The 24,422-nt window shown below is 43.8% G+C and overlaps 1 protein-coding gene across 1 annotated transcript in view; it reads right to left on the minus strand.

Moving 5' to 3' along the window:
* Nucleotides 1-11,343, minus strand: part of GFOD1 (glucose-fructose oxidoreductase domain containing 1) — a 50,530-nt gene extending 39,187 nt beyond the window's left edge. The window contains exon 1 of the mRNA XM_033154580.1: nucleotides 11,058-11,343. Within this exon, the coding sequence (XP_033010471.1) occupies nucleotides 11,058-11,310 (253 nt within the window). The 5' untranslated portion in view covers nucleotides 11,311-11,343. The remainder of the gene's footprint in view (nucleotides 1-11,057) is intronic.
* Between the last annotated feature and the right edge of the window lie 13,079 nt (nucleotides 11,344-24,422).

Raw genomic sequence — 24,422 nt, forward strand, 5'->3', positions numbered from 1 at the left:
TGAATCCAGCACTGTTCCTTAACTATGGTTTGTTTGACGCTCACCAAAGTACAAAGGCATGAGGCAAGAGCAAATGAAAACAAAAAATAAAACCATGCTTTGTTTGACCATCTCTGGGACAACTTGTTGTTAATTTGTGTTTTGTTAAACAAACTATGCCTTAGAGTTATTTGCAAACCAGGCCATTAACTGTGCAAATAGAAGAGGTCCCCATAGGGATTGATGACACTTTTCTCCTCCTCCTCCTCCTCCTCCTCCTCTTCCTCGCTTGCCATCACTTAGCAATGGCAAAATGCATGGCCAATTACTTGCCTACAATGAAGCTCATGGATGCCTCTCACGAGCAAATAGAGCCATCCCATTTTCTTCAGGTTTAAGAATACGGGTGCTTTAAGATCCAGCCACCAAGAAATATTAGCTGGCATTTGGGGACCTGGCAAAAAGCTGGCTTGACTGGATCTACATAAGCAAAACATGCATGGATCTCCCAATTCATCTAACAGTTATGCACATCGTCATGCATGGTATCATGCATTCACACCCAACCATCAAAGTAGGATGGTCAAACAAAGCTGCCTGTACTAAGCTAGACCACTGGTCCATCTAACAGATAATACAGTGACCAGCAGAAGTTCTCCAGAGCATCAGGCACTAGTTTTCTCAACTCTCCCTGGAGATGCCAATGACTGAAACCGGGACCTTTTACAGGGAATGTGCTATGGTCAAAGAAAAGGGCAGTATTGAGCTGTGCATGGGAGGATGCAGTAGCGCAGGTAGCCAGGCGCAGGGGCAGGGTGTGTGTCCGCATGGGGCACCACGGTGGTCTGTAGGGTAGCACGGGGGTCTGCAGTGTTTTGCATCAAGGGCTTTGTTTCTGGGTGGCACTGAGGTCCCTCGGCTCCCTGAAATCAGCGGCTGCCAGCCAAGAAGCTCAACAACTTTGGCCTACCCCAGGGAGGGTGAATACTCTCCCTAAGACCATGCTTCAAAATCCTTGCACGTAAGCCCAAATGCTTTCCAAAACAAAAGCATAGAACATAGTAAGAGATCGATACATGGCGCTTTATTATATTTTAGGGACCCCTTCCCATTACAGGCATTTTAATCAAACTGCGAAGACAAAAATGGCTACAAATTATTTTTATTTTATTTATTAATAGGTAAAGGTAAAGGTACCCCTGACCGTTAGGTCCAGTCACAGACGACTCTGGGGTTGCACGCTCATCTCGCTCTACAGGCCGAGGGAGCCGGTGTTTGTCCACAGACAGCTTCCAGAGCAGTGCACGGAAACACCGTTTGCCTTCCTGCCAGAGCGATACCTATTTATCTACTTGCACTTGATGTGCTTTTGAACTGCTAGGTAGGCAGGAGCTGGGACTGGATAACGGGAGCTCACCCCATCGTGGGGATTCGAACTGCCGACCTTTCAATCAGCAAGCCCTAGGCTCTGTGGTTTAGACCACAGAACCTCCCGTGTCTTATGAATAGAAGTCATTTACTGCACACTCTCCAACATTTCTCCAATGAAAATAGGGACTATTCCATTGTTGTTGTTTTACTATTTATATCCCACCAATCAGACTGGGTTGCCACAGTCACTCTGGGCAGATTCCAACATATATAAAAACATAATAAAACATTAAACATTAAAAAAACTTCTCTATACAGAGCTGCCTTCAGATGGCCTAGGGGTCAGATAACTTTAACCTCCAATATTTCTCTGATGAAAATAAGGATGTCCTAAGGAAAAGCGTGACATTCTGGGATCAAATCAGAAACCCGGGCGGCTTCTGCAAATCCAGGACTGTCTCTGGAAAATAGAGACACTTATTGGGGCTGTTGTTGCTAAACTTTCCCAGCATTCAAGCCAGCCCACAGTGAGAAGTAAAATACTGTAAAGGTAAAGGTAAAGGGACCCCTGACCATTAGGTCCAGTCGTGTCCGACTCTGGGGTTGTGGTGCTCATCTCGCGTTACTGGCCGAGGGAGCCGGCGTACAGCTTCCGGGTCATGTGGCCAGCATGACAAAGCCGCTTCTGGTGAACCAGAGCAGCGCACGGAAACGCCATTTACCTTACCCCCGGAGCGATACCTATTTATCTACTTGTACTTTGACGTGCTTTTGAACTGCTAGGTGGGCAGGAGCTGGGACTGAGCCATGGGAGCTCACCCCGTTGCGGGGATTCGAACCGCCGACCTTCTGATCGGCAAACCCTAGGCTCTGTGGTTTAACCCACAGCACCATACTGTACTGTACACTAAATAGCCAACGAAAGCAGCAAAAGAGCATCAGAAGAAACTGGTGAAACTGGGCAGCTGAGCCAAAGGCAAAACAACAGAGATGGGTTTTGCATCACCTCCAGAACAACAAAGAGCAGCACAGATCTGTGGGGGGGGGGGGGGCCATTAGCCGCATGGGAACTGATGTAAAACTACTTCTCCTCACCATGGTCTCACTTTACAGAGAACTGGAACTTGGATCAGGGCCTGAGAAGAAGAATGAAGAGAGGGAGCAATAGAAAGAGAGGTGCTCTCTGAGGCATATGAATCCTGGGTCATGAAGGGCAAACAGTTCATGCTGTTAAGCTTTACTTTCTTTAACCGTATATCAAAATAATGGCAACCGATAGGAGACATATTAATAGCCACTAAAAAGATACTGGGAGCTGGGAGAGAAGCAGCACTCCAGTCCAGTCTATTGATGTTCCCTTTAAAAAAAAAAAGTATGATGTACAATGATTGTGAATAAGTGCACTTTTTAGGGCAATTATAGGGAGAGTGAAATATCTTTGAGATCCTTTCCATGAGGACCAGCATTTGTGTATTATTTACTGGCGTAAAACTAAACTGAAAAGCAATATTGATCAACGTGTCCTGTAATAAAAAATGGTATTTCATAGTACTTTGCTCTATTTGAAAATAACTGTATCAGTGCTTAGCCAAGATTCTTAACATCTGAGAGTCAGAATACTAGACCAAGATAACACAAGACCTTTTATTTCATTCTCTTCCCCAAAGACTGATCCTACAAGCACTTTCTCGGAATTGAGTCTGCTGAAATCAGGAGCATTTACTTCCAAGTAAATGCATTTAGGAACAGGCTAGACAACTCCTTTATTCCAAAACTGGCTCGCTAATTATCCATGACATTGCTAATGAACCTTTAGCATGACCGGTCTGTCTGGTCGTAATGCAGCATTAGTGAATATGCTGCAAACAATAACGATGCAATAAAAGTACTTCTGGCAAGCTGCCAAAGGCCACCCCATGAAACAATATTGTCAGGATTTGATTTTAGAATCTAAAAATATGTTTCTCAATTTCATAGACAGCTGGTCATATTCTTTCCCAAAAGTTGTTTGTAGATTCAAAGGGCCTCAAACTGCACACAGAAAACCAAGAGAAAAACCACAGGAAGTCTTATTGACAGAGAGGAAAAACATTTTACACAAGAAGTTCCAAAAGCCAGTTAACATAATTCCTTATTTATTTATTTATTTATCTGACGTAAAATGTATTTTAGTACGTGTCTGAACACAACACAGGGTCATTATTTTTAACGGTAGGCGCCTAATTCTCATTTTTAAACTTGAGAATACAGTGCAATCGCATGGGTGTTTCAGTTCCATGCAAATTCCAAAATGTATGTATTCAAACCTGAGCAAGTTTTCACCATGTTTTGCCAGCGCTTGACTCCCTCCAGCAAAATAGTGACAGACTGGGGGCACCTTGGGAAGGAACAGAGGGGGTGGCCTAAAATAAACTAGGGTTGCTGCCTCATTCAGGCCCTGTACCCATGGCCTGAGCTTTTAACAGCAAAATGACACAAATAAATTAGAAGGCTGCTATTAAGAAGTTAGGAGCAAGGCCAGAAGGCGGGAACTTAGAGGAGAATGTGCTCCTGTTCCTGTGTTCATCATCTTCTATTCCAGGTTAACTTGAAACAGTCACTACAACGTGTGATGGGTTCAAAAATAATAATAATAAAAATATAATAATAATAATAATGATAATTTTTTTCCCCGCCCTTCCCCGCCAAACCAGGCTCAGGGCGGCTAACACCAATAAAATCACAACAAAAACATAAAACAATTCATTAAAATACAGATTAAAATACAAATTAAAATTTAATTTAGACTGCAGCCTTATTTTTAAGTAGCCCACCAATCACACCAAAAGAATGAAACATCACGGTTAAACTAAAACCAACCCAAAGTCCAGGTGGAACAGCTCCATCTTGCAGGCCCTGCGGAAAGATGCCAAATCCCACAGGGCCCTGGTCTCTTGTGACAGATCGTACCACCAAGTTGGGGCCAGTACTGAGAAGGCCCTGGCCCTAGTTGAAGCCAACCTAGCATTCTTGTGGCTCGGGACCTCCAAAAAGTTATTATTTGAGGACCTTAAGGTCCAACCAGGACATACCAGGAGAGACGGTTCCTTAGGTACGAGGGTCCTAAGCCGCATAGGGCTTTAAAGGTCAAAACCAGCACCTTAAACCTGACCCTGTACTCCACCGTGAGCCAGTGCAGCTGTTAGAGCACTGGATGAATGTGGTCCCGCGACAAAGACCCCGTGAGGAGCCTCGCCGCGGCATTCTGCACCCGTTGGAGTTTCTGGGTCAGCTTCAGGGGCAGTCCCGCGTATAGCGGGTTACAATAATCAAGTCTGGAGGTGACCGTTGCATGGATCACTGTGGCCAGATCAGGGGGAGAGAAGTAGGGGGCCAACTGCCTAATACAGCGGAGATGGAAAAATGCCACCTTTGCTGTGGCTGTAACCTATGCCTCCATGGAAAGTGAGGCCAAACTCCTGACAGAAGGCGCTGGCACTAATTGCGCCCCCCGCAAGTGATGGGCGTTGGCCCCCCAACCCCATGTCATCTCGACCCAGCCAGAGGACCTCTGTCTTCGAAGGATTTAACTTCAACCGGCTCCCGCGCATCCATACAGCCACAGCTGAAGTGAAGACACTTCCTTTCTTTCCAGAAAAGGCTATGCATTTCTGGTCACACACTGAATGGAAATAATTGTTTGGCATTTTGAAAAATATGCACGAAACATCAGCTGAAAAACACATGCGGTGAATGCCTCTTATTGTGAAATAAAATAATCACACTTTTTTTGCACACACTCACAAACACTTTCATCCTCATTTAAGGCATACACAACAAACACATCCCTCATCCTGACAATTACATGTCATGGTTGTTGTGGACTGGTACAGTCAAATATTGTTGTTGCAAAAACAACCACAGTAATAGTAGTAATCGTAGTGATATTTCTTCTTCGTTACCCTCTAATGGACGGATTCCTATGTTCCTATTTACGAGTTCTGAGTTCAGTGAATTCTTTCACAGGTTACCTGATTAAGGACCCATCTACTGTTAACCGCAAAACTGTAGTTTTCACAGGGCTCTTCACTATTTAGGATTGAATAATTATACCTGTCACATAGATTAAGCCTGCTTCGGCTGGAGTTATACTGTACTGTGAAGAAAGAGGCCCAACCAAAGAGACCCTAGTGTGTGTGTTTTTTTTTAAAAAAAAAACACTCTTAGTCTCTGGGAAGAACACAGCAACAGTAATGTACAATAACTTAGCTATTGCAGGACTGGATCCAAACGCCATTCATCCTCAAGCTAGTGCATACATTGTAGTGAAACTTACTTCATTGGATTAGTTATAAAGTACTTTACATGGGGCTGCTCTTGAAGAATGCTAGATTTAGTTGAGACCAGTAGGATATATCATATTGTTCACCTCCACTGGCCCCAAAACAGCTTCCAGATTCAATTCATGGTGTTAGCTGTTGATGCGCTTAAAAGGCCTAGAACCAACTGGTATGTCAGGAATTGCCTCCCAAAAGCTCTGAGAACTTCTGCCAGCTTCTAAGGCTCTTCTTGCTATTCCTCCACCATATGAATTTTGCTTGGTAGAAATAGGAGCAATGGCCTTTTCAACTTTGCAACAAATCGTGAAACAACCTTCCTACAGACATGCATGTGTCCCTTTGGTTGCCAGCTTTTAAGTGTGCTCTTAAGGACAGTTTATTTTCAACTAGTACTTTTTAGCTAGCATCTGTTCATTGGTGTGCTTACTATTTCTCTTATTGTTTTGGTATCTATCTGCAATCTTATTGTATCTTAAATAATTTTGTTGTTATATTTCTGCTTTTTAAATCATTGCAAAGTGCCTCTTACGTGTTGTATTTCGTTGCATTATAATTTGCATTCCACAGAACTCTGATTGCAATACATTATATAATAAATAAAAGAAGCATTCAAAATGCAATTTACAATCAATATGAATATTTAATACATACTTGCTACAGACCACCTGAATGAAGCTCCTGGACCACTGGTAGTCCATGGGCTGCAGCTTGTTAACTCTTGCATTAGGTTGTATGTTGCTTTGTAAATCATAGTTTGCATCTGTTACTGGCCTTCTAGTGCTCACTAGAAGGACAGATCCTGAAGTTGAGGCTCCAGTACTTTGGCCACCTCATGAGAAGAGAAGACTCCCTAGAAAAGACCCTGATGTTGGGAAAGATGGAGGGCACAAGGAGAAGGGGACGACAGAGGATGAGATGGTTGGACAGTGTTCTCGAAGCTACTAACATGAGTTTGGCCAAACTGCGGGAGGCAGTGAAGGATAGGCGTGCCTGGCGTGCTCTGGTCCATGGGGTCACGAAGAGTCGGACACGACTGAATGACTGAACAACAACAACAACAACAACAACAACTAACCTTACTGTTCTCTGACTTGCAGCGCCATGAGAAACATAGCTATGTGAGTGTCACTGACACATATCGGTTGACTGATGTTCATGATCCTGCATCTCTCTTACTAAACTCTTATATAATTTTCAGATTATAAAACAGATTATTTCCTTTTCCCAACGTCTGCACACCGTGTTTGCAATTTCACACAACGTAAAAGTCACTTTCAGCAATATAACAGAATATAGTGCGAGCTTCGCGTTTATTTCCGTGTTACGGTATTTGCTTCCAGGGGAAAAAAATTGTTTGCAAACAACAGCCCTACCTGCAGGTGCTAAGACTTGAACCTGGGACCTTTCGTATGGAAAGCATGTGCTCTACCACAGAGCCACAGCCCTTCCCAAAGAACAAACACTTCCACAATCCCAAACATCAAAGTAAATTGCTCTCTTATACAATAAAGTGGCCGCCAAGACAATACAGTGGTACCCAGTGTTACGTATGTGATCCGTTCCGGGTTGTGCCACGTAACCCAGGCGTACGTAACTCAAATGAACAAAAAGAAAAAAGAAAAAACCCGGAAGTTTGTGGGGTTTTGCACTTCTGTGCATGCGCGAAGTGCGCAGAATGCTTCTGCACACCCGCGCACACTCCGTGGAGGACTTCTGGGTCGCAGAGGTGCATAACTCAAACGTTCGCTACACGGAGCATACGCAACACGAGGTATGACTTTATAACACCAGTCCTGAAAGACCTACATTGGCTCCCAGTACGTTTCCGAGCACAATTCAAAGTGTTGGTGATGACCTTTAAAGCCCTAAACGGCCTCAGTCCAGTATACCCGAAGGAGTGTCTCCACCCCCATCGTTCAGCCCAGACACTGAGGTCCAGTGCTGAGGGCGTTCTGGCGGTTCCCTCACTGTGAGAAGTGAGGTTACAGGGAACCAGGCAGAGGACCTTCTCGGTAGTGGTGCCCTCCCATCAGATGTCAAGGAAATAAACAACTACTGTATCTGACTTTTAGAAGACATCTGAAGGCCGCCCTGTTTAGAGAAGTTTTTAATATTTGATGTTTTATTCTCTTTTAATATTCTGTTGGGAGCCGCCCAGAGTGGTATAAAAAAAATTGTTGTTGTTTATGTTGTTGTTGTTGTTGTTGTTGTTATTGTTTATACAATACACTTTCTACAAGCAGGTGTTTATATTTGGGGGCAAATTCTTACAAATAACAGGAAGGAAGGAAGGAAGGAAGGAAGGAAGGAAGGAAGGAAGGAAGGAAGGAAGGAAGGAACTATGCCCATTTTTATTGCGTTCATCACCTCTTATATCAAAGTAAAATGATACCAATATATCCAGGTACCAGAGTTCCATGGCCTATTTCAGGCATACTAAACGAGTGATTCGGTACACTCAAGTTTGTTGCATTACACCTATAAAGCACTTCTCAAAAGGAAGGCTTGCTATCAGGGCATATGGAACACCAGTCCACTAAACTCAGTCTATCCTCAGACACCCCTCACCCGTCAGTCTGCCTGCCTTCTTAAAACTATCTTGAGGGTGGCATTGCTTGTCAGCCGCCTCCACCTCACTCTCAATGTTGCCCATTTAGACCTCAGCAGGGAGGATGGGAACAAAATTAGAATTCCACCCAATGGGCAACAGCTGCCCTTGATTATAAAAGCTAAGAAACAAAACATTTCTCCCCTCCCTCACCCAAAAGAAAAGAACATATCAGGTGACATTTTTGTAGCGATTGAAAGTTAAAAACTATATTTATTTCTAGCTGGATATGGCCATATTTATTTCACAGCTCTCTTGGCATGCGCAATTCCTACTCTTTGGGTATGTTCACATTAGCTGCTTAAAAGGCAGCAAAACCATTTTCCTCTGCTGAGTTTCAAGCCACTTCAGCACAGTGTTGTTCACATCAGGGTCATTCCATGAAAATGAGGAAAAATAATTTTTTTACATGTTAAGTTTGTGTACACATATCAAATTGTTTTGGCAACAAAACAAATCATTCCCAGAATGCTTCATTCCAAGATGGCCACCACCTGAATGTAGCACATGTTGCAAATGAATTTGTTTTTGAAGTTAGACATACATTAAAGGTAAGATAAAATCTATTCAAACCATGTAAACAATTATTGTAATATGTATACTGAAAGCTTAAAATGTCATCTTTTGATTGCAAATAGTCTATATTGCTCCAATTACATTTTTCATTGGTATTGATTGGTTTTAATTATTGATGATGAAGCTGTAACGTGAGTTACCAAAACAAGTTATTTTTAGAATATCTTCCTGAATTGGAGCTTCAGAATTAAACTTTTCTGCATTTTCCTTCTAGGCAATAGATGCAATGTAATCATGTAAACATTATAGTTTTATGTTACAGTTTGTGCCCTACAAAAACTATCAAAATGTGTAACATGAGTTGCCGCAATTATGGTAACTCACGTTACAGTGCTCAAATTTTGCATTCTAATTGCTCTCTTTTCGGAAAATTACTTTTCGGAAAATTACACCTGTGTGGCACAGGATGAAATTCAAAGTGCCCACTGGAAACAAAACCAAGTAAGCTTGTTTACTTGTTCAATGTGGTATAGTGGGAAGCACCACCCATTGGTTCTTGCTTCTGACAACCCAGATCCAGAGAAAGGCATGTTCACAAAACATGCACAGCACTTCTGGTTTCCCCTCCCCTGAAAACCTTTGCAAACTATTCATGAGGCTCATCTGCGCATGTGCCACAGCAGTCTCAAACATTCACACCATTCTGAAGCATGAAGTGAATGCAGCTTATATTTTGTAGTCAGACTGAAACTGGTTTCATGAAAAAAGAACACTTCAAGCAGTAGTTGTTGTCAAGAAACTACAGGATCGATATGGGCTGTGGCCTCAAAAACTAGCTATGGGAACACACTGGATGCAGAGTAAATGGTAATGTGCATATACCCTGAGTTTGCTCATCTGTACATGAAAGACTAATACCTGGAATGTCTTACTTACTGGCGCCAAAACAGAAATAATGGAGCAAAAGAAAGGGGCAGGACAGTGTCATTTAAAAGTGTGGCATGATGGTGTTGAACCAGAAACACTGTAAATTTAAATCCCCACTCAAGTCATGAAGCTCTCCAGGTGGGTGATTTTCAGCCATCTACTTTTTCTCAGCATAGCTATTCTGTTCTCTCACATAGTCTTTGTGGTTGTGATATTTTTATCTTAGCTTTCAAACAATGGCAAAACATGCTGGCCCTCAGTTTATTGACAAATGGTGGGATACAAATAAGATAAGTAAAGAAGCATAGCCAACTCATGGCTTCAAAGTGACACCTGGGAAAGAGAAATTCCATCCCAACCAGAAATAATCATTGAGGTGTGTTTGGAAAAAATGTGAGGATAATCAGAGCTCCTCCCTGAGCTTTAAATTAGAGCCTGTCAAGGGCCATGTTCCACTAATTACTACACCTCACTTGAAGGTTCTCCAAGACTCAGCAGTGGAGCCAGTTTCTAGTGCCAAAAACCAGCCAAGGCTACCTTTGTGTGTGTGCAGAGGACCTTTTCTTCACCAGTTAATCCTCCTAGGATTAGAGTTTGCAGACTAGAACTGAGGCTTCCAAAAAGACTTGTTTTAGAAATTACCTCAGGTCAAATCACAAAGAATAGAGGAATGTTTTGAGATGACCCTCCATGCCTGGGACTTAAAATAACCTCAGGAGGATTCGAACCTTCTTTTTGTGGAGGACGAGTCAAGTCTAAAGGACATCCGACCAAAGGCCCATCTAGTCCTGCATTCTGTGGCCAATCAGATGCCTAGGCACAGTTACATTCTCCTGCCCATGCTCCCCAGCAACTAATACTCAGCAGCATAATGCCTCCGATAAGAACACTTTGCATCAGGTCACCTAAGGAAGCTGCTTTATTCCAAGACTGACCACTGGCAAGCATTGTCTAGACAGACTGGCTGACGTTTCAGGCAGGAAGACTTCCTATTCCTACCTGAAGATACCAAAGATTGAACCAGAGACCTTCTGCAGGCAAAGCACGTGAGCTACGGCTCTTCTCCCTATGGTTCTGGAGCATACGGAGTAATAACAACAACAACAACAACAACAACAAGCCCCTGCCTCTGGGCATGTGCAGAGCATCTTTCCTTTCCCCGCAAGGGGTTGCTGAACAGGACCCCACCCAAGGCAATGGATTTCCAAACAGGGTTGAACCCACGGCGCCTCCCCTTTCAAAAAGCCACCTCTTCTTTCCACGCACCCACCTCCCGCTCCAGGGTAGGGCCTCCGTCCCCCACCCCCCAAAAAAGCCGGGCCACGATGTCGACTCACCCAGAGTTTTGACGGCGATCTGCCTGGTCAGCGGCGGCGGCAGGTTGATACAGACCAGATCCACATCCTGATGCAGCAGGACCTCGTCTATCCGGCTGGTGTAGAAAGGCACGCTCATCTCCTTGGCCAGCTCCTCCGCCTCCTCCGGAGTGCGGCCCCAGAGCGCCTTGACCGCGAAGCCCTCATCCTTTAGCAGAGGGATGATGACCCGGGCGGTCAGGCTGGTGCCGAACACACCCACCCCTGGCAGCATGGCTGCTGCTGCCCGCTCTCCTCCTCCTCCTTGCTGCGATCTGCCCTTCCCCTCTCGATGCCCCCCCCCTTTTTTTTTTCTTTCCTCCTCCTGGCTGGCCCCCCTCCTCCTCCTCCCTTTCACGCGGAGCCGCAATAATACGAGCAATGCGGAGTTGCAATGCAAAGGGCGCCCAGTCCCAGCTGCGAACTGCTGCTGCTGCTATTGCTATTGCTGCTGCTGCTGCACCGGGCAAGCGGCGCCCGGTCCCGGCAGCAGCGGCGACGGCTGCCGGCTGTGCCCCTGGCCGCGGGCCCCTGGTGCGCCAGCCGCCTCACCGGCCAAGTATCTGCCTCCTCCTCAGCTCCCCGACGCTGCCCCTCCATAGCCGGATCATCACACGCAAAGCCAAGCCCCGGATTCGTAGCGCTTCCTGGTCTTGCCCGCCTTACACACGCACACACAATTAATAAATGAATTAAGCACACACACAAACGCAACCCGGCCGCTCGCTCGCTCGCTTGCCCGCAAGGCTACCGCTGCCTCCCTTCGCAAGAGCCCTGCACCATCGCCGCGCCGTCCACCAAAGGGGCCTCAGGGCAGCCAACAAGTGGCTCGGTGGTCAGGAGGAGGAGGAGGAGGAGGAGGAGGAAGCAGCAGCTCGGCGGGTCTTAATCTTCCTCATCTGCCATGTTCACCACAATGCGCTCCTGAGCATTGTGAGAATAGGAGGAGTTTGAGCTGTCACCTCCCGTGTGTTCCCTCCGCCTGCAACGCCCTCTCGAGCTCTCCGCGTGCCATTGGCCGCCCATCCGGCTGGGGAGGGCGGCTCGGGCTGCTCGCCTGCTCCTCTCTCTCTCCCCCGGTTCCCCCCTCCACCGCCGCACCTCCTCTTCTCCTCCTTCTCCCAGAGCTCGCTTGCAAGCGCAGCGCGGAAGAAAATAACGACGAGCCAGCGGCGAGGCAAAACCTGCGCGGCTGCTCCCTTCCTTGCACGCTCGTGGCCGGCTTACGGCAGCATTTGGCTCCGGGCGGGGCCCGCCGCGCCGCAGGAAGGACAGCGAAAGGTCAGGAGGCCATCGCTGCAGCCACAGGGGAGCTGCCGGCCTTTGCTGCAAACACCCGAGGCCGCTGTTGCAAGCCTCTCCCTCGAGGGTCAAGGCAAGGCTGGCGTGGACTTAAGTGCGCGGAGCTCTCTAACCCGCAAAAACACGTATTGTAATTCCTCCCCGCGGCGGAACATTTGGCGCCTTTTTTGCCGTGGTTTGGACATAAGGTGAAAATACTCCTTTTTTTAAACACAAGGCCTCCTGTAATTTAACAACTTTACGGTTGTTTTAAAATAAGTTTCATTGCTATTTCTTGAGAGTCTGAGGCTGTCGTTTTTCTCTCTGCTTCTGCATTATTTATTCTTGTTTTTACGATTTATACAGTAGTTGTATTTTTGTTGTTGTAAGATGCCCGCAGAAGGGTCGTTGGAGGGCATGGAAATACCATCAATTAAACAATGAAAGGAGGCTAATTTCTAGTCTCAGGCAAGACTGGATAATCCTGTCATTAAATTAACCCAGTTTCACCACATTGGAAGTAACCAGAAATTGGTCACAAATGGGCATCTTTGTAATGATGGGAGTGTTTGTTGCAAATAAGGGACTTGCAAAACCTGCTCCATATTTCATGCAATCCTCAGGCTCTGGAATCAGACCTTTCTGACTTAAAAAGCCCAGTGACACACATTTTCTCACCTTCCTATTATTAAATGCAGGTAGGAAAATGTAATATTGGAAGGAGCCTTTAGAAAACGTCAGGAATAAATTACTTTTCTAAATTCACTATATTCTGTTAATCCAGATGCAAGACTACCAGTTGTGAAGTGACTGATATTCATATTTCCCTTCTCTTCTCTTCATAGGAGCTTATTTTGCTAACAGGTAATTGAGATATATTGCAAAGGGGTTATTGGCAGCAGGCTTCTTTGATTTAGCAGATTTCCCTCAAAAATGGTAAATCCAGATTAAATGAGGGAAGAGAAGTAAAGTGCAGGCTGGCATTTTTATGACAATAATGTCACGTGGTTACTGCAAAACACAAAAAACCTTGCATGCATAAGGAGCACCAGTCTCACAGTAAACACTCCTGTGGAAGCACCCCATAAATGTAGGTGCAATTCCTAGTTTTTAAAAAACCAAAACACTAAAATATTATTAGATTCTAGTATGAAAGGCATGCTGGAATGTGACTCTTGGTTCCAATAAATGTGGGCAGTTCTCTTTGCCACTTCAGCAAGCTACCTCACAAAGTTCATTTACCTGCTTGTTGCCTTTCTGACAGCAGTTCACATATCTGCCTATCCTCATAGAACCTGTGAGAAGCTGTTTCCCAGCCTCCCACTTCATCTAAACCCTCTTTGTCTTCATGGTACTCCTCTTAGGCCTGCTTCCACAAGGCCTCTGCTTCTTGGCCAACTATGGGGCAATCCCCGCTGAAGCCCCTTTATCTTCAAGGCATCACTGTAGTGGTATTTTTCACAAACCCAATCACCACTCAGGGTTCATGTTGTATGAAATAAAACACTGTAATCTCATTTGATAACATGATTCTGTGCCACACACATTTGGAAACGCAGTAAAACGTAGGAGAGGTTTACCGGTAACTCACGTGTACTGTCTACCATGCAACACACATCACTACAATTATTGCCTGGCAAGGAAGGAGTGCTTGAAAGATCACCTTGTATCAGGTAAGTGCATGCACACCTGTGAAGAGAGCCTTGCGCTCATACAGTTCGATGTGCTTTCCCAATCTTTTTCATTAAATGTGAACACCTGTGCACCTTCACTTAAGTATCGTACATTAAATAAAGATATATTCTTAACTGGAAATCTCTGTATTGTGCTTAATAAGAAATAAATGACTTGGTTTGAAGTAGAGGGTGTTATAGTGTTCATTTACTTGATTTTTACTTCTGAGAAAAAGACATGCATGTAGCCATGTATTTAATGCAGGGTAAAAAACAGGCACACACAAGTGGGATGTGCATAAGTGGGGGGGGGGCGTGCCTGTATTTGGGAGGACAAGGGCCTCTACAGATTACTGGATCTATTAGATACATTTGGAAGATGGTAATTTTAGAAAGTGTTTTCAAGGCAAGGCACTGTTACAATTTCAGGGTGCACAGATTATCCCATTTGCCCATAAAGTGCACAGAAGCAGGTCTTTTGACAGGTCAACACTTTGAAAACGCATGCATTATGTCATCTTATTTTGAGAGGGCTATCTCCTTTTGTGTATAAGGTCTTGATCAGTGCTGTTTTTTCTAGAAAAACGTGCTGGAACTCACCATGAATTCCTCCCTTGTTCTCTTAAAATGTCAATGGCACTCACCTGAGAGGTGCCAGAAATGAGTTCCGGTGAGTTCTGGCTGGAAAAAAAGCTCTGGTCTTGATATCACAAACTTTAGTGAGCAGCACGAACATAGCTGTCAACCCTCCCTGCTGTTTCCCAATGCTATAATAAGGGAATTTCCCGCAAAAAAAGGAAAAGGTTGACAGCTATGTCACAGAACCAAGATAGTGTGGGAGCACAACTAGGAGCTAGACTTTTCTATGACAGACGGGGGCAGGGGGTGAATTCAGCAGCCGCTACACTCAAACTTGGTAAGAGTTAAGGAACCTTCTCTTAAGGCAGTGGCACCTGACACCAGTACTGCTTCATTATATTAACAAGTACATATTGCCTAAAGTTTGGTGGGAGTGCGAGGAAGTGGGAACTCTAATTTCACTTGTGGACTTTCCTGGGCATCCACAGATTCTGGATAGCAGCTTCACGGGTAACCGGGCAAATGTTTTTTATGGGTCCAACACCAGCACTGTTGTCACTTTGAGAAATGCAAAAAGGAGAACTAGTGCATGAAGATCTGATTGTGTTTCGTGTTGGTAGCTGCTCTAGCAGAAATGGCATGATGCTGGAAGACCGCAGGCTTTTCAGTAAAGGTTTGGCTTTCCAAGCATACTTTACACAAGATGCTTACACAGCACCAGAGAGCTAGCAGAGAACCTAAAGTGAAGGACAGATCTGCAGATACTTGGATGCCTTTCATAATGTATGTTGGCAAAGGTGCCCCTGCATTGATCCCACCTTCTGTGCGTGGTACACTAAGGAGAGAAGTTCGTTAATGCTTCGGTGTCTTGCAACAGAAGTGTGCACTCGAGGAAAACGGGAAACGCGACAAGAACGCCAGTGCTCCAGTGTTTGTTAAAAGTTTTTATAGTTTATTGTTGTAACAGAAAATAATAAAAATCCTTATAATAATGGGAGCCATTGTACAGCATTTTTAAATTCTATGCACTTCATATTCATTTTCTTCTGGTAAGCATACAGTAATCCTGTAAGGTAAATCAGAATTGTCCTGCCCCATTTTGCAGGTGGGAGAACTGAAGTTTAAAGAGAGAAGCTTGCTTAAGGCTATTTGGTGAGTTCATGCCAAGGATGAGATTTGAACCAGAGGCTCTCAGTCTTAGACACTGTTACACCAGCTACCTCCACCCAAAAACCTAATCCCAAGCATCTTTATAGTGGTTTCAGTGAGACTTACTCCCAAGTAAGTATGCAGCATAGGACTGCAGCCCTAGACATCCCCCCCTCAACTTCTCAAGGAATTTTTCACAATCTCTAGCCCAGATTATTTTTGGGCAGGTGTGACACTCAGAATTGCTATTAAAGATGTGAAAGACTAGGCAGGGAGGAAATGAAAAATTTGGGAAGAAATGTCCCCCCTCCAAAGGTCTTGACAATGGACTAAGCTTACTTAAATTTATTGAGTTCAGTGGGTCTACTTTGAGTATGACTTGATTGCCCATCACACTCTTTTAACTGGCTGTTCTAAACTATGCCCAGATACTCCATGGCCAGTTGCCCTTAAAATAATATAAAATAAAATAATTTATCATGAGAAGGTAAAAGCAAAACCAAATATATTCAGTCAATTGTGCTCACATTTTAACATCATACCAATACAAGGACATAAAAAATGAAGTAATGCGATGTCTCTGATTTTTCATTCCGTTCTGTGTATAATGTCACCCGGGGGGTGGGTCTTTTTCTTATTACAGTATAGCAAATCATTTTACTACATATTAAATAGAGGTCAACTGACCAAATAATATAATTTCATTTTTAGGTAGACTAGGATAGTATCAAAAATGAAAGGTGAAAACTCTCTTGTCAATTTGCTTCTCTATTTGCCACAGTCCATCCCAGCTTAATAAATTATCCTTGCAACTTTATTTCATTTCCTTTTGCTTTTATGCATGGCACTGCAAACTTTAGCATACTTTACTGTATTAGTAAATTGGAGGTGTGCCATAGAAAAACTTGTGACTCCAAAAAAAAGTTCAATATATGGAAATAAATCTCACAGCAATTCAAACAAGCAAATCCTATGAATAGCATGAGCTAGTTTTTCTTGTCCTCATTTTTGGACAAGGTAAAAACAAGCAGTAGACGATTACACATGTCAAAGGAATCTCTTTAACCCATTCCATGTTTTCCAGCCTAAGCTAAACTTAGGAGCATTTTTATAGTCAACTGCACTGACGTGGTTCCACTGAATCCTTAAAACGAAGAACTAAGGTTTAACTTGATGAAACACAATTTTATCAATTACCAGTTGAGCACTGGAAGGTCCAGCTCAGAGGGGCAGCCTACACACTGCCATCAGGCTTTTCTTCTTCAGACCTCCTCCCAACATGGCTCTGGCGAGAAGGTAAACGGCGTTTCCGTGCTGTCTGCAGACAAACGCCGGCTCCCTCAGCCTATAGAGCAAGATGAGCGCCGCAACCCCAGAGTTGTCCGCGACTGGACCTGATGGTCAGGGGTCCCTTTACCTTTACCCTTTTATACAAATGGAATTTATTTGGAATTCAATAATGTGCTAAATTTCCTGTCTAAATATGCTGACATCCCTCAGTTCAAACCAGTTTGTAATTGCATGGTTTCTCATCATCTTGCCTGAGTTTATGCAATCCCGAGAACTGTGGCTTTTACATGACACTAATTGTGATTCAGAGATAGAGAAACTGGTGATTCAGATCTGTCTGGTTCTCCCACATACAGACTTTACTGAGTCACCGTTAGTTATAATGTTTGCTGCATCTACAAAGGATGTAGAAGCTGAGACCTTGATTCCATGAAACTTTCAGTTTCAGACTAATGGGAATCTGTTCCTTTTTGTACTCTCCCTGTTCATTTCAATATCACTTTGACTACATTTCTGTAGGGACACCTACAATGCTATTGCTCTGTCTTGTACACAGAACAGCTATTAACATGCATTGTATTATACTAAATGTTGTATTATACTAAATGTTCCAGCATGCATGCAAGAGTGTCCTATTGCAAAGGATTATACATTCTGCATGTACCTGCAGAGTGCTCAATAACTGTGTTTATGGTGGGGAAATTATTATGTTTGGCAGATCTAAAGGCACATGCTTATTGAGTGAATAATAGGTATTAATTTCGTAATTAGCGGCTTCAATTTTCTTGTTATAAACTTGAATGAATAGTGGCTAACATTGAGCCTTGTGCCAGGACTCAATGATGCAGTTCAGACATCACAATGGCAGGATTCAGTCTAGTAGGGTTGCCTTACGTCTGGAATTTCCTGCTGGAATACAGCAGTCAGTAACAGTGTCCAGGTGGAAATCGCTGAGATATCCGGGAAAATCCGGACATATGGCAGCCCATGGTGGAAGCCTAGATTTTGGTGAATTTACTTTAAAATTTGAGTTCAACGTAGCTCAACAACTTTGGGCAAAACAAAACAAAAAGCTGAACTTTTGTGTCTGGATTTTCACTTTTTGAAATATGGCAACCTTAGTCTAGCCTCTCCTGTATTTAGCTTGTCAAGAGAGGTGCTGGATGGAACTGGCTTGGGAAGAGATTGGCAGACAGGCCTTTATTTATCTCATTTAAGTTCTGTCCATTAACTTCAGTGGCTCTGAGTACCACCCTAAGTAAAATAAGCATAAGATGCGAGTTACTTGTGTAGAATAAAATAGAATAGAATAGTTACCTGTATAGAATAAAAACACACACTGATTTGAAATCAGAGGCCATCAAGTAACCATTATGGAACCACTTCCGAGAATGCCCATGTGACCATGCAATCTATCTCTGGGATTAGGAAATCTGTGGCCCTGCAGACATGGTTGGATTCCCAGCTTCCATCAGCTACGGCTAGCAAAGCCTACAGTCTGGGATTATGGGAATTGAGGTCCAACATCTGGAGGGTCCTGTGTTCCCAATCACTGATCTATATAGAAGTTTGTGTATCAGCAGGTTTTGGACGGTATCCAATGCACTCATTCAATTAGCACCATAATTTAGGCCCCTACTCCTGCACAACAGAACTCTCCCCTCTCCTCCTCCCGCATTCTCCCTGAAGCTGCTCTGGATGGTTGAGGGAACCCCCAGAACAGACTAAGCGGGTGCACAGGGAAGGAGAAGAAGGAAGTTCCACTGCACAAGAGCAAATCCACACCATACAGTCAAAACACTCTTATACCACTTCCGCAGCCATGGCTTCTCCCAAAGAATCCTGGGAACTGTAGTTTGTTGAGGGTGCTGAGAGTTGTTAGGAGGCTCCTTCACAGAACTACAATTCCCAGTACTGGCAAAAGCCTATCTCAGCCATTCATAAGTAATTGGCATTCAGCATCGAATTTACAGTGTTTATCAGAAAAATCCTTTTCAAGTTTTCAAGAACTTTGGATAGCTTATTGACACACTTCCAAACCCATCAACAGCCTCCTTGGATAAGTGAAACCTTTCAAAACATATGGTATCAAAAATTCTAGTACCTTGTGAGCGCAACAATGGCAAAGCATTAAAACAAAGTGGAGGACAAAAGGTTGACCTTGAGAGCCTGGGTCATTAAATTATGATGTGCTGTATATCGATCCCTTCTCCTTGCTGCTTTTGACACCAGCCCTACAGACCTCTGCAACCGGGCAAGGTGCCACTGAACTGAGTGTCTCTGTCTGTATAAGTGGCGCTGCAGACTAGAATCCTGTCTTTTTGTTTTTATTTGTTTAACTTGCAGCTCTGAACACAGATATGTCCACAAGTATTTCATTTCTTCTAGAAACATATATTTCTCTTGTCAGTATTCACTGTACCACTGGAAGTATGCAACAGCTGCTAACGTAAACAGCTTTATTCTTTAAAAAGAAAGAAAAAAAGACAAGATGGCAATAGCTCTACTCAGGTGTTGTTTGTGTGAAGGGCAAGGTGAGCAGAAAGAGACTGCAGAAGGACACCTTTCTCCCTGCTCCCAACATGGCCTGCTTCTTATGCAGGCCCAGCCCTACCATCTGAGTGAGACTGTTGCCCCGAGCAGCAGAGGTTAGGGAAGCAAGAAATGGCAGCATAGCCTGCCCTTTGCCCTCTACGAAGCCTTCAGGGGTGGCAATGGTGGACACTGTCCGATCAGCAGTGTTGGACTCGCCCTTTGCAAAGGAATTTCCCTTCGGGTGGGGGGGGGGTGAGGAGAAGGGCTGTAGTGCAGTGGTAAAAAAACCTGCTTTGCATGCAGGAAGACCCTGGTATCAATCCCTAGCAATCTCCAGGTAGGACGGAAAAAGATTCTCTGTCCGAAGCCCTGGAGAGCTGCTGCCAATCAGTGCAGACAATAGCGAGCTAGGCTCAGTATTGGTTTGACTAATATACCCTCCAAGCGTACCAATTGTCCTGGAAATACAAAAACCTGTCCTGGCTTCTGATTTCATCCTGGAATGTCCCTATTTCCTGTTGGCAGAGTGAGAAATGTCCCTATTTTCATCCAAGGAATGTCGGAAGGTATGGACTAAGTGTAAGGCAGCTTCCTGTATTCTTTCTAGCTCCATCAGCTTCTGTACTGTATGTGGCATGGGGTGCCCTTTGGCTCAGGAAAATTCCCCAGTGCAGAAGTTAAACTCAAACATGCAAGCAGCTGCTCTGATTATGGGGGCAGCACTAAAGTTATGGCCCCACACTTACATGTTACACAGATCTGTTGATGGCTGTTAGTGATGAGGGCATCCTTTGTCTGTTTGCAAAGACAGGGGGGCTCTGACTACCGGATGCTGGTAATTCACAGCTGGGGAGGGAAATTAAGATGAAGTCTGCCTTGTGAATCTTCCTTAGGCATCAATAGGCTAAAGCCTGTTTTGTGAATCTGAGGCATCTTCCAGCAGAAAAGGATCTGACCTCATCGGATGACTGCTCTAGCACAGAGTGACAGTTCTTATGTTCTTAGATTGGACTAGATCAGGGTTTGCCAACCTATTTGGACAGTGGGCACATTTGGGATTTTGAGAAAGTGCTATGGGGCCAGTAATGAAATGGCTGGTGTGCAGGTATGGCAGAACACAAAATGGCTGCCATGGAGCTATGTAGGAGAGGTAAAACCATTGCAACAGCAACTGAGTGGGAAAAGCAGCTACTCAAAAGCACTGTGGATTTTTGAAGGAAGACTTACTAAAAACCTTTTGTAAGTACTGTTGGGCACATTGGTGCCCAAGCGTACTGCACTGACAAACCTGGGCTAGAATGACGGAATGACCTTTGGCTTCCTAGGTGGGAATTTTGGCAGGTAATAATGGTCCTTCAGGAGACACACAAGTTTTGACATCAGGACATCTTCTGTGTAAAGATTCAGCATGTTGGCTGTGAAATTGATTCAATTTATTTTGCTATTCATTTTTAAATATTTTTATCCCGTCTTTTTGTTTAAATAAATGCTCAAAGCAGTTTACTATCTAGTCGGCATATTAAAACAACATTAAAATTCAAAATAACCGATAGCGAAAGAAAGAAGAAGCAGCGGTGGATCAAACACTCCAACTGATATAAATATCTTAAACAAGATTGAGGCTATGCTAACATTTTAGCTCTACTTATATCACTTTGAAAAAAATAAATCCCATGAAATGGAGCACTGAAGCCAAGAATAATTTGTAATGCAGCTAGTTTTTCAGTGTCACAATGCTAGATTTTCATTCACGACAGCAACTTACACTTTGAGAGTATAAGTTTAAACAAGACAATTAAGGCTAGATTGACCTTTCTGAGTTGCCTTTGTCCAAACCTCCCTTCACTGTGGCTGCATTAAGCCTGGGACAGGAAAGAAATGGAGAGATTAACATAATTAGCTCTCATTTAATAAGGTTGTTTAATTGGCCAATCCTTTTTCTTTCCTAGCTTCAGTCTCATTCTCCATTGATATACAGACAAATTCTTTTTCTTTCTTTTTTAATTGCCCTTTAGAAACAGAAAGGAGCTGGTACTGTTGTAATTATTTTGATCGCCTTGTAATGTCAGCCTTGCAATAAATTGAAGACTATCTGGGATTCTGAGCTAACACCCTTCCACCTTGCAGTAACAAATTCAGATTCCTCTCTAGGCAAAAATAATGGCAACAAATCATACTTGTGACAACAAGCTACTTATACACTGGCAATAACTTCACACGACTAAATGTTACCTAGGGGTTAGGGCTTCAAAAATATTTAGAATATGAAGCCTGCAGCTTCATATTTTTTTTAGGTACTCAGATGACATTAATGCCAACAAAATTCCAAACAATATTGTACACCATCTCTGTGTAGTTCAGTGTGCATTACATTCATTCTATCAGTGATCCTTGCAACTAGTAGCTTTGTATTACAGATGTTTTGGCACCTGAAACAACAAAGCCTCTCCCTGGAGTACAAATACAATGAGTTGTATCCAATGCTCTCTGTGCATGGTTGTGCTGGCGCAATGGGACTTCCGTTTCCTCTCTTTCTCCATGCCTCTCAACCCTCCAGAGCTGATTTGGGGGGCATGCAGGGAGCTGAAAGGAACAGCAGGTGTTAATAATTTGCTTTTCCCTTTCATGACCTGAGGCAGTCATTTCACTCTACTTGGTAAGGTTGCTGGGGGATCCAGACTGGCAAACTGCAGTGGTCTGGGAGCAGAGCAAATAGCAATAAATAAATCTCTTTGCTTCTGAAAAGTGTGATGGACTGTGTGCTCCTAGCTTCTACGACAGCAAAGCAAGTATGAGAGCAATCTCCGCTACTGCAGGTCACACTATTACCTAGGGTGGCTTGGTGAGTTATGGAGATACATCAGTCCAAACTCTTCTACACAACTGTTGAGGTTGCAGGGGCCCTGTGCTCTTTTCCACCTGGATATCCAACCACATTGTTCTGCCACCACAATTTTCATCCTGTTTCTTCTGGACTTCTGCGCCTCTTTCAGAGTCTGTAAGTGGCAACCACATGCATGGAGCAACCTTACATGGAGCAGGGAGTTAAATGGATGCTCAGCTCTAATGACAGGGTACCTCAGTGCACGTGAACACGATGCTGCTTTTACTCAAAAATTCCAGCAATGGTCCAGATTCCAAGACTCTGCACAGAAACATCTAGCAACCACCTTTGCTGTTGTTCAGTCGTTCAGTCGTGTCTGACTCTTCGTGACCCCATGGACCAGAGCACGCCAGGCACCCCTATCCTTCACTGCCTCCCGCAGTTTGGCCAAACTCATGCCAGAGCAACCACCTTAGAGGTGTTTTAAAAAACCACCACCCAGTGGGGACTCTCTTTTTGTGATCAGTTGACAAGCCTAGCTGTAGATTTTTAATGTTTTTAAGTTTTTTAATGTTTGATGCTTTATTCCATTTTTATATATGCTGGAAGCTGCCCAGACTGGCTGGGGAAACCCAGCCAGATAGGTGGGGTATAAATAAATAATAATAATAATAATAATTATTATTAGAAAGGAGCTGAACAATAGCTCATGTAGTGAATTAAGTTGAGATTGAACCTGGAACTCCCTGGATCACTCTTAACCACGATGAGCAGCTTCTAGTAATTTGAGACAACACAGTTCTCACAGCCCTGAGAACAGAATCCAGCATTTCCAAGCATTGTCTAACAAACCAGGGTTCAACTGCACCTATTTTTATTTAATGCATCTTCTCCCCACTGTTCTTCAGCAGCCTGTTTATGCTCTTCTTGATGTGGAGCCGAATGCTAATAAAACAGAATTTGGAATCAACTCCTGAGGATGACATGTTTATGAGAGGAAGGGACTAATAAATCTGCCAGGCCCTGCAGCCCTGCTAAGGGATAACATTTATTCCATCTCTTTTTCTACAGTGCACCTGATAAGCAAGTGCCCTGTGCCTTTGAAGGAACATTACAACCTTTGTTCCAGTGAGGCTCTGCTACCTACACAGCTAATTGCCTTTCCTGCATCAGGGTTAGGACTCCTTACTTGGGGTTACAAAGCAGATTTGGATTTTGTGCCCTCTTCCAAATTATCCAAATAGTGCTTGTCTGTCAGCATATTTCACATGTAAATACTTGTTGGAGGGTGATGTTTTGTACACTATATACAGGTATATATAAGCAAATTAGTTCAGGGCTTTGCTCAACAGTTGCTCAACTACTTTCTGCGACTGCAGTTCAGTAGCACTCTCTCATGTTGAAAGGAGAAAGTTCAGGAATCAGCCTGCAGTTGGTCACCACTGGATTTGCCTTTCCCTGACTCATTCAGGTACTGGTAATCTAGTTTAAGAGAGCTTCTTAATTCTCTCAGTACAGGGAAGTGGCTCCTGAAGATCAGACGGGAGTATGTTCAGGTTAGGGAATCTGTAGCCCTCCAAATGCTGCAGGACAACAGCTCCCATAATGTTGAACTCAAGAGTATGTTGCAAACAATCATTCCTGAAATTCAATTCCGTTCTCATGTACAAGTTTCTTTAGCCAACAAGCATGTCTTATTGTAACAGCACAATTTATATCCAAGAATTTTAAGCTTACATTTGCATTAATTTTTCATGTCTCATCTGTGCCTGTGTGTTTTTTAATTCCATATTAATCCTATCTGAGATAGCACAGCTTTTTAGCACCCTCTGTCGTCTCAACCTGCAAATGCAGAAGTAGATGTGATCCACACATAATGTATTATTTTTATGTGTCTGTTCAAACCAGAGCCATACATTTGTCTCTGGAGAGTCTGCTTGGGGGCTCCTCCCCTAAGCTTGTTCTACCCCATCCCTTCTGACCCTTGTTATCCGTTCACATTAGCTGCCTAAAATG

Source organism: Lacerta agilis, chromosome 7, assembly GCF_009819535.1.
Source record: "Lacerta agilis isolate rLacAgi1 chromosome 7, rLacAgi1.pri, whole genome shotgun sequence".
In the NCBI taxonomy this organism is placed as follows: domain Eukaryota; kingdom Metazoa; phylum Chordata; class Lepidosauria; order Squamata; family Lacertidae; genus Lacerta; species Lacerta agilis.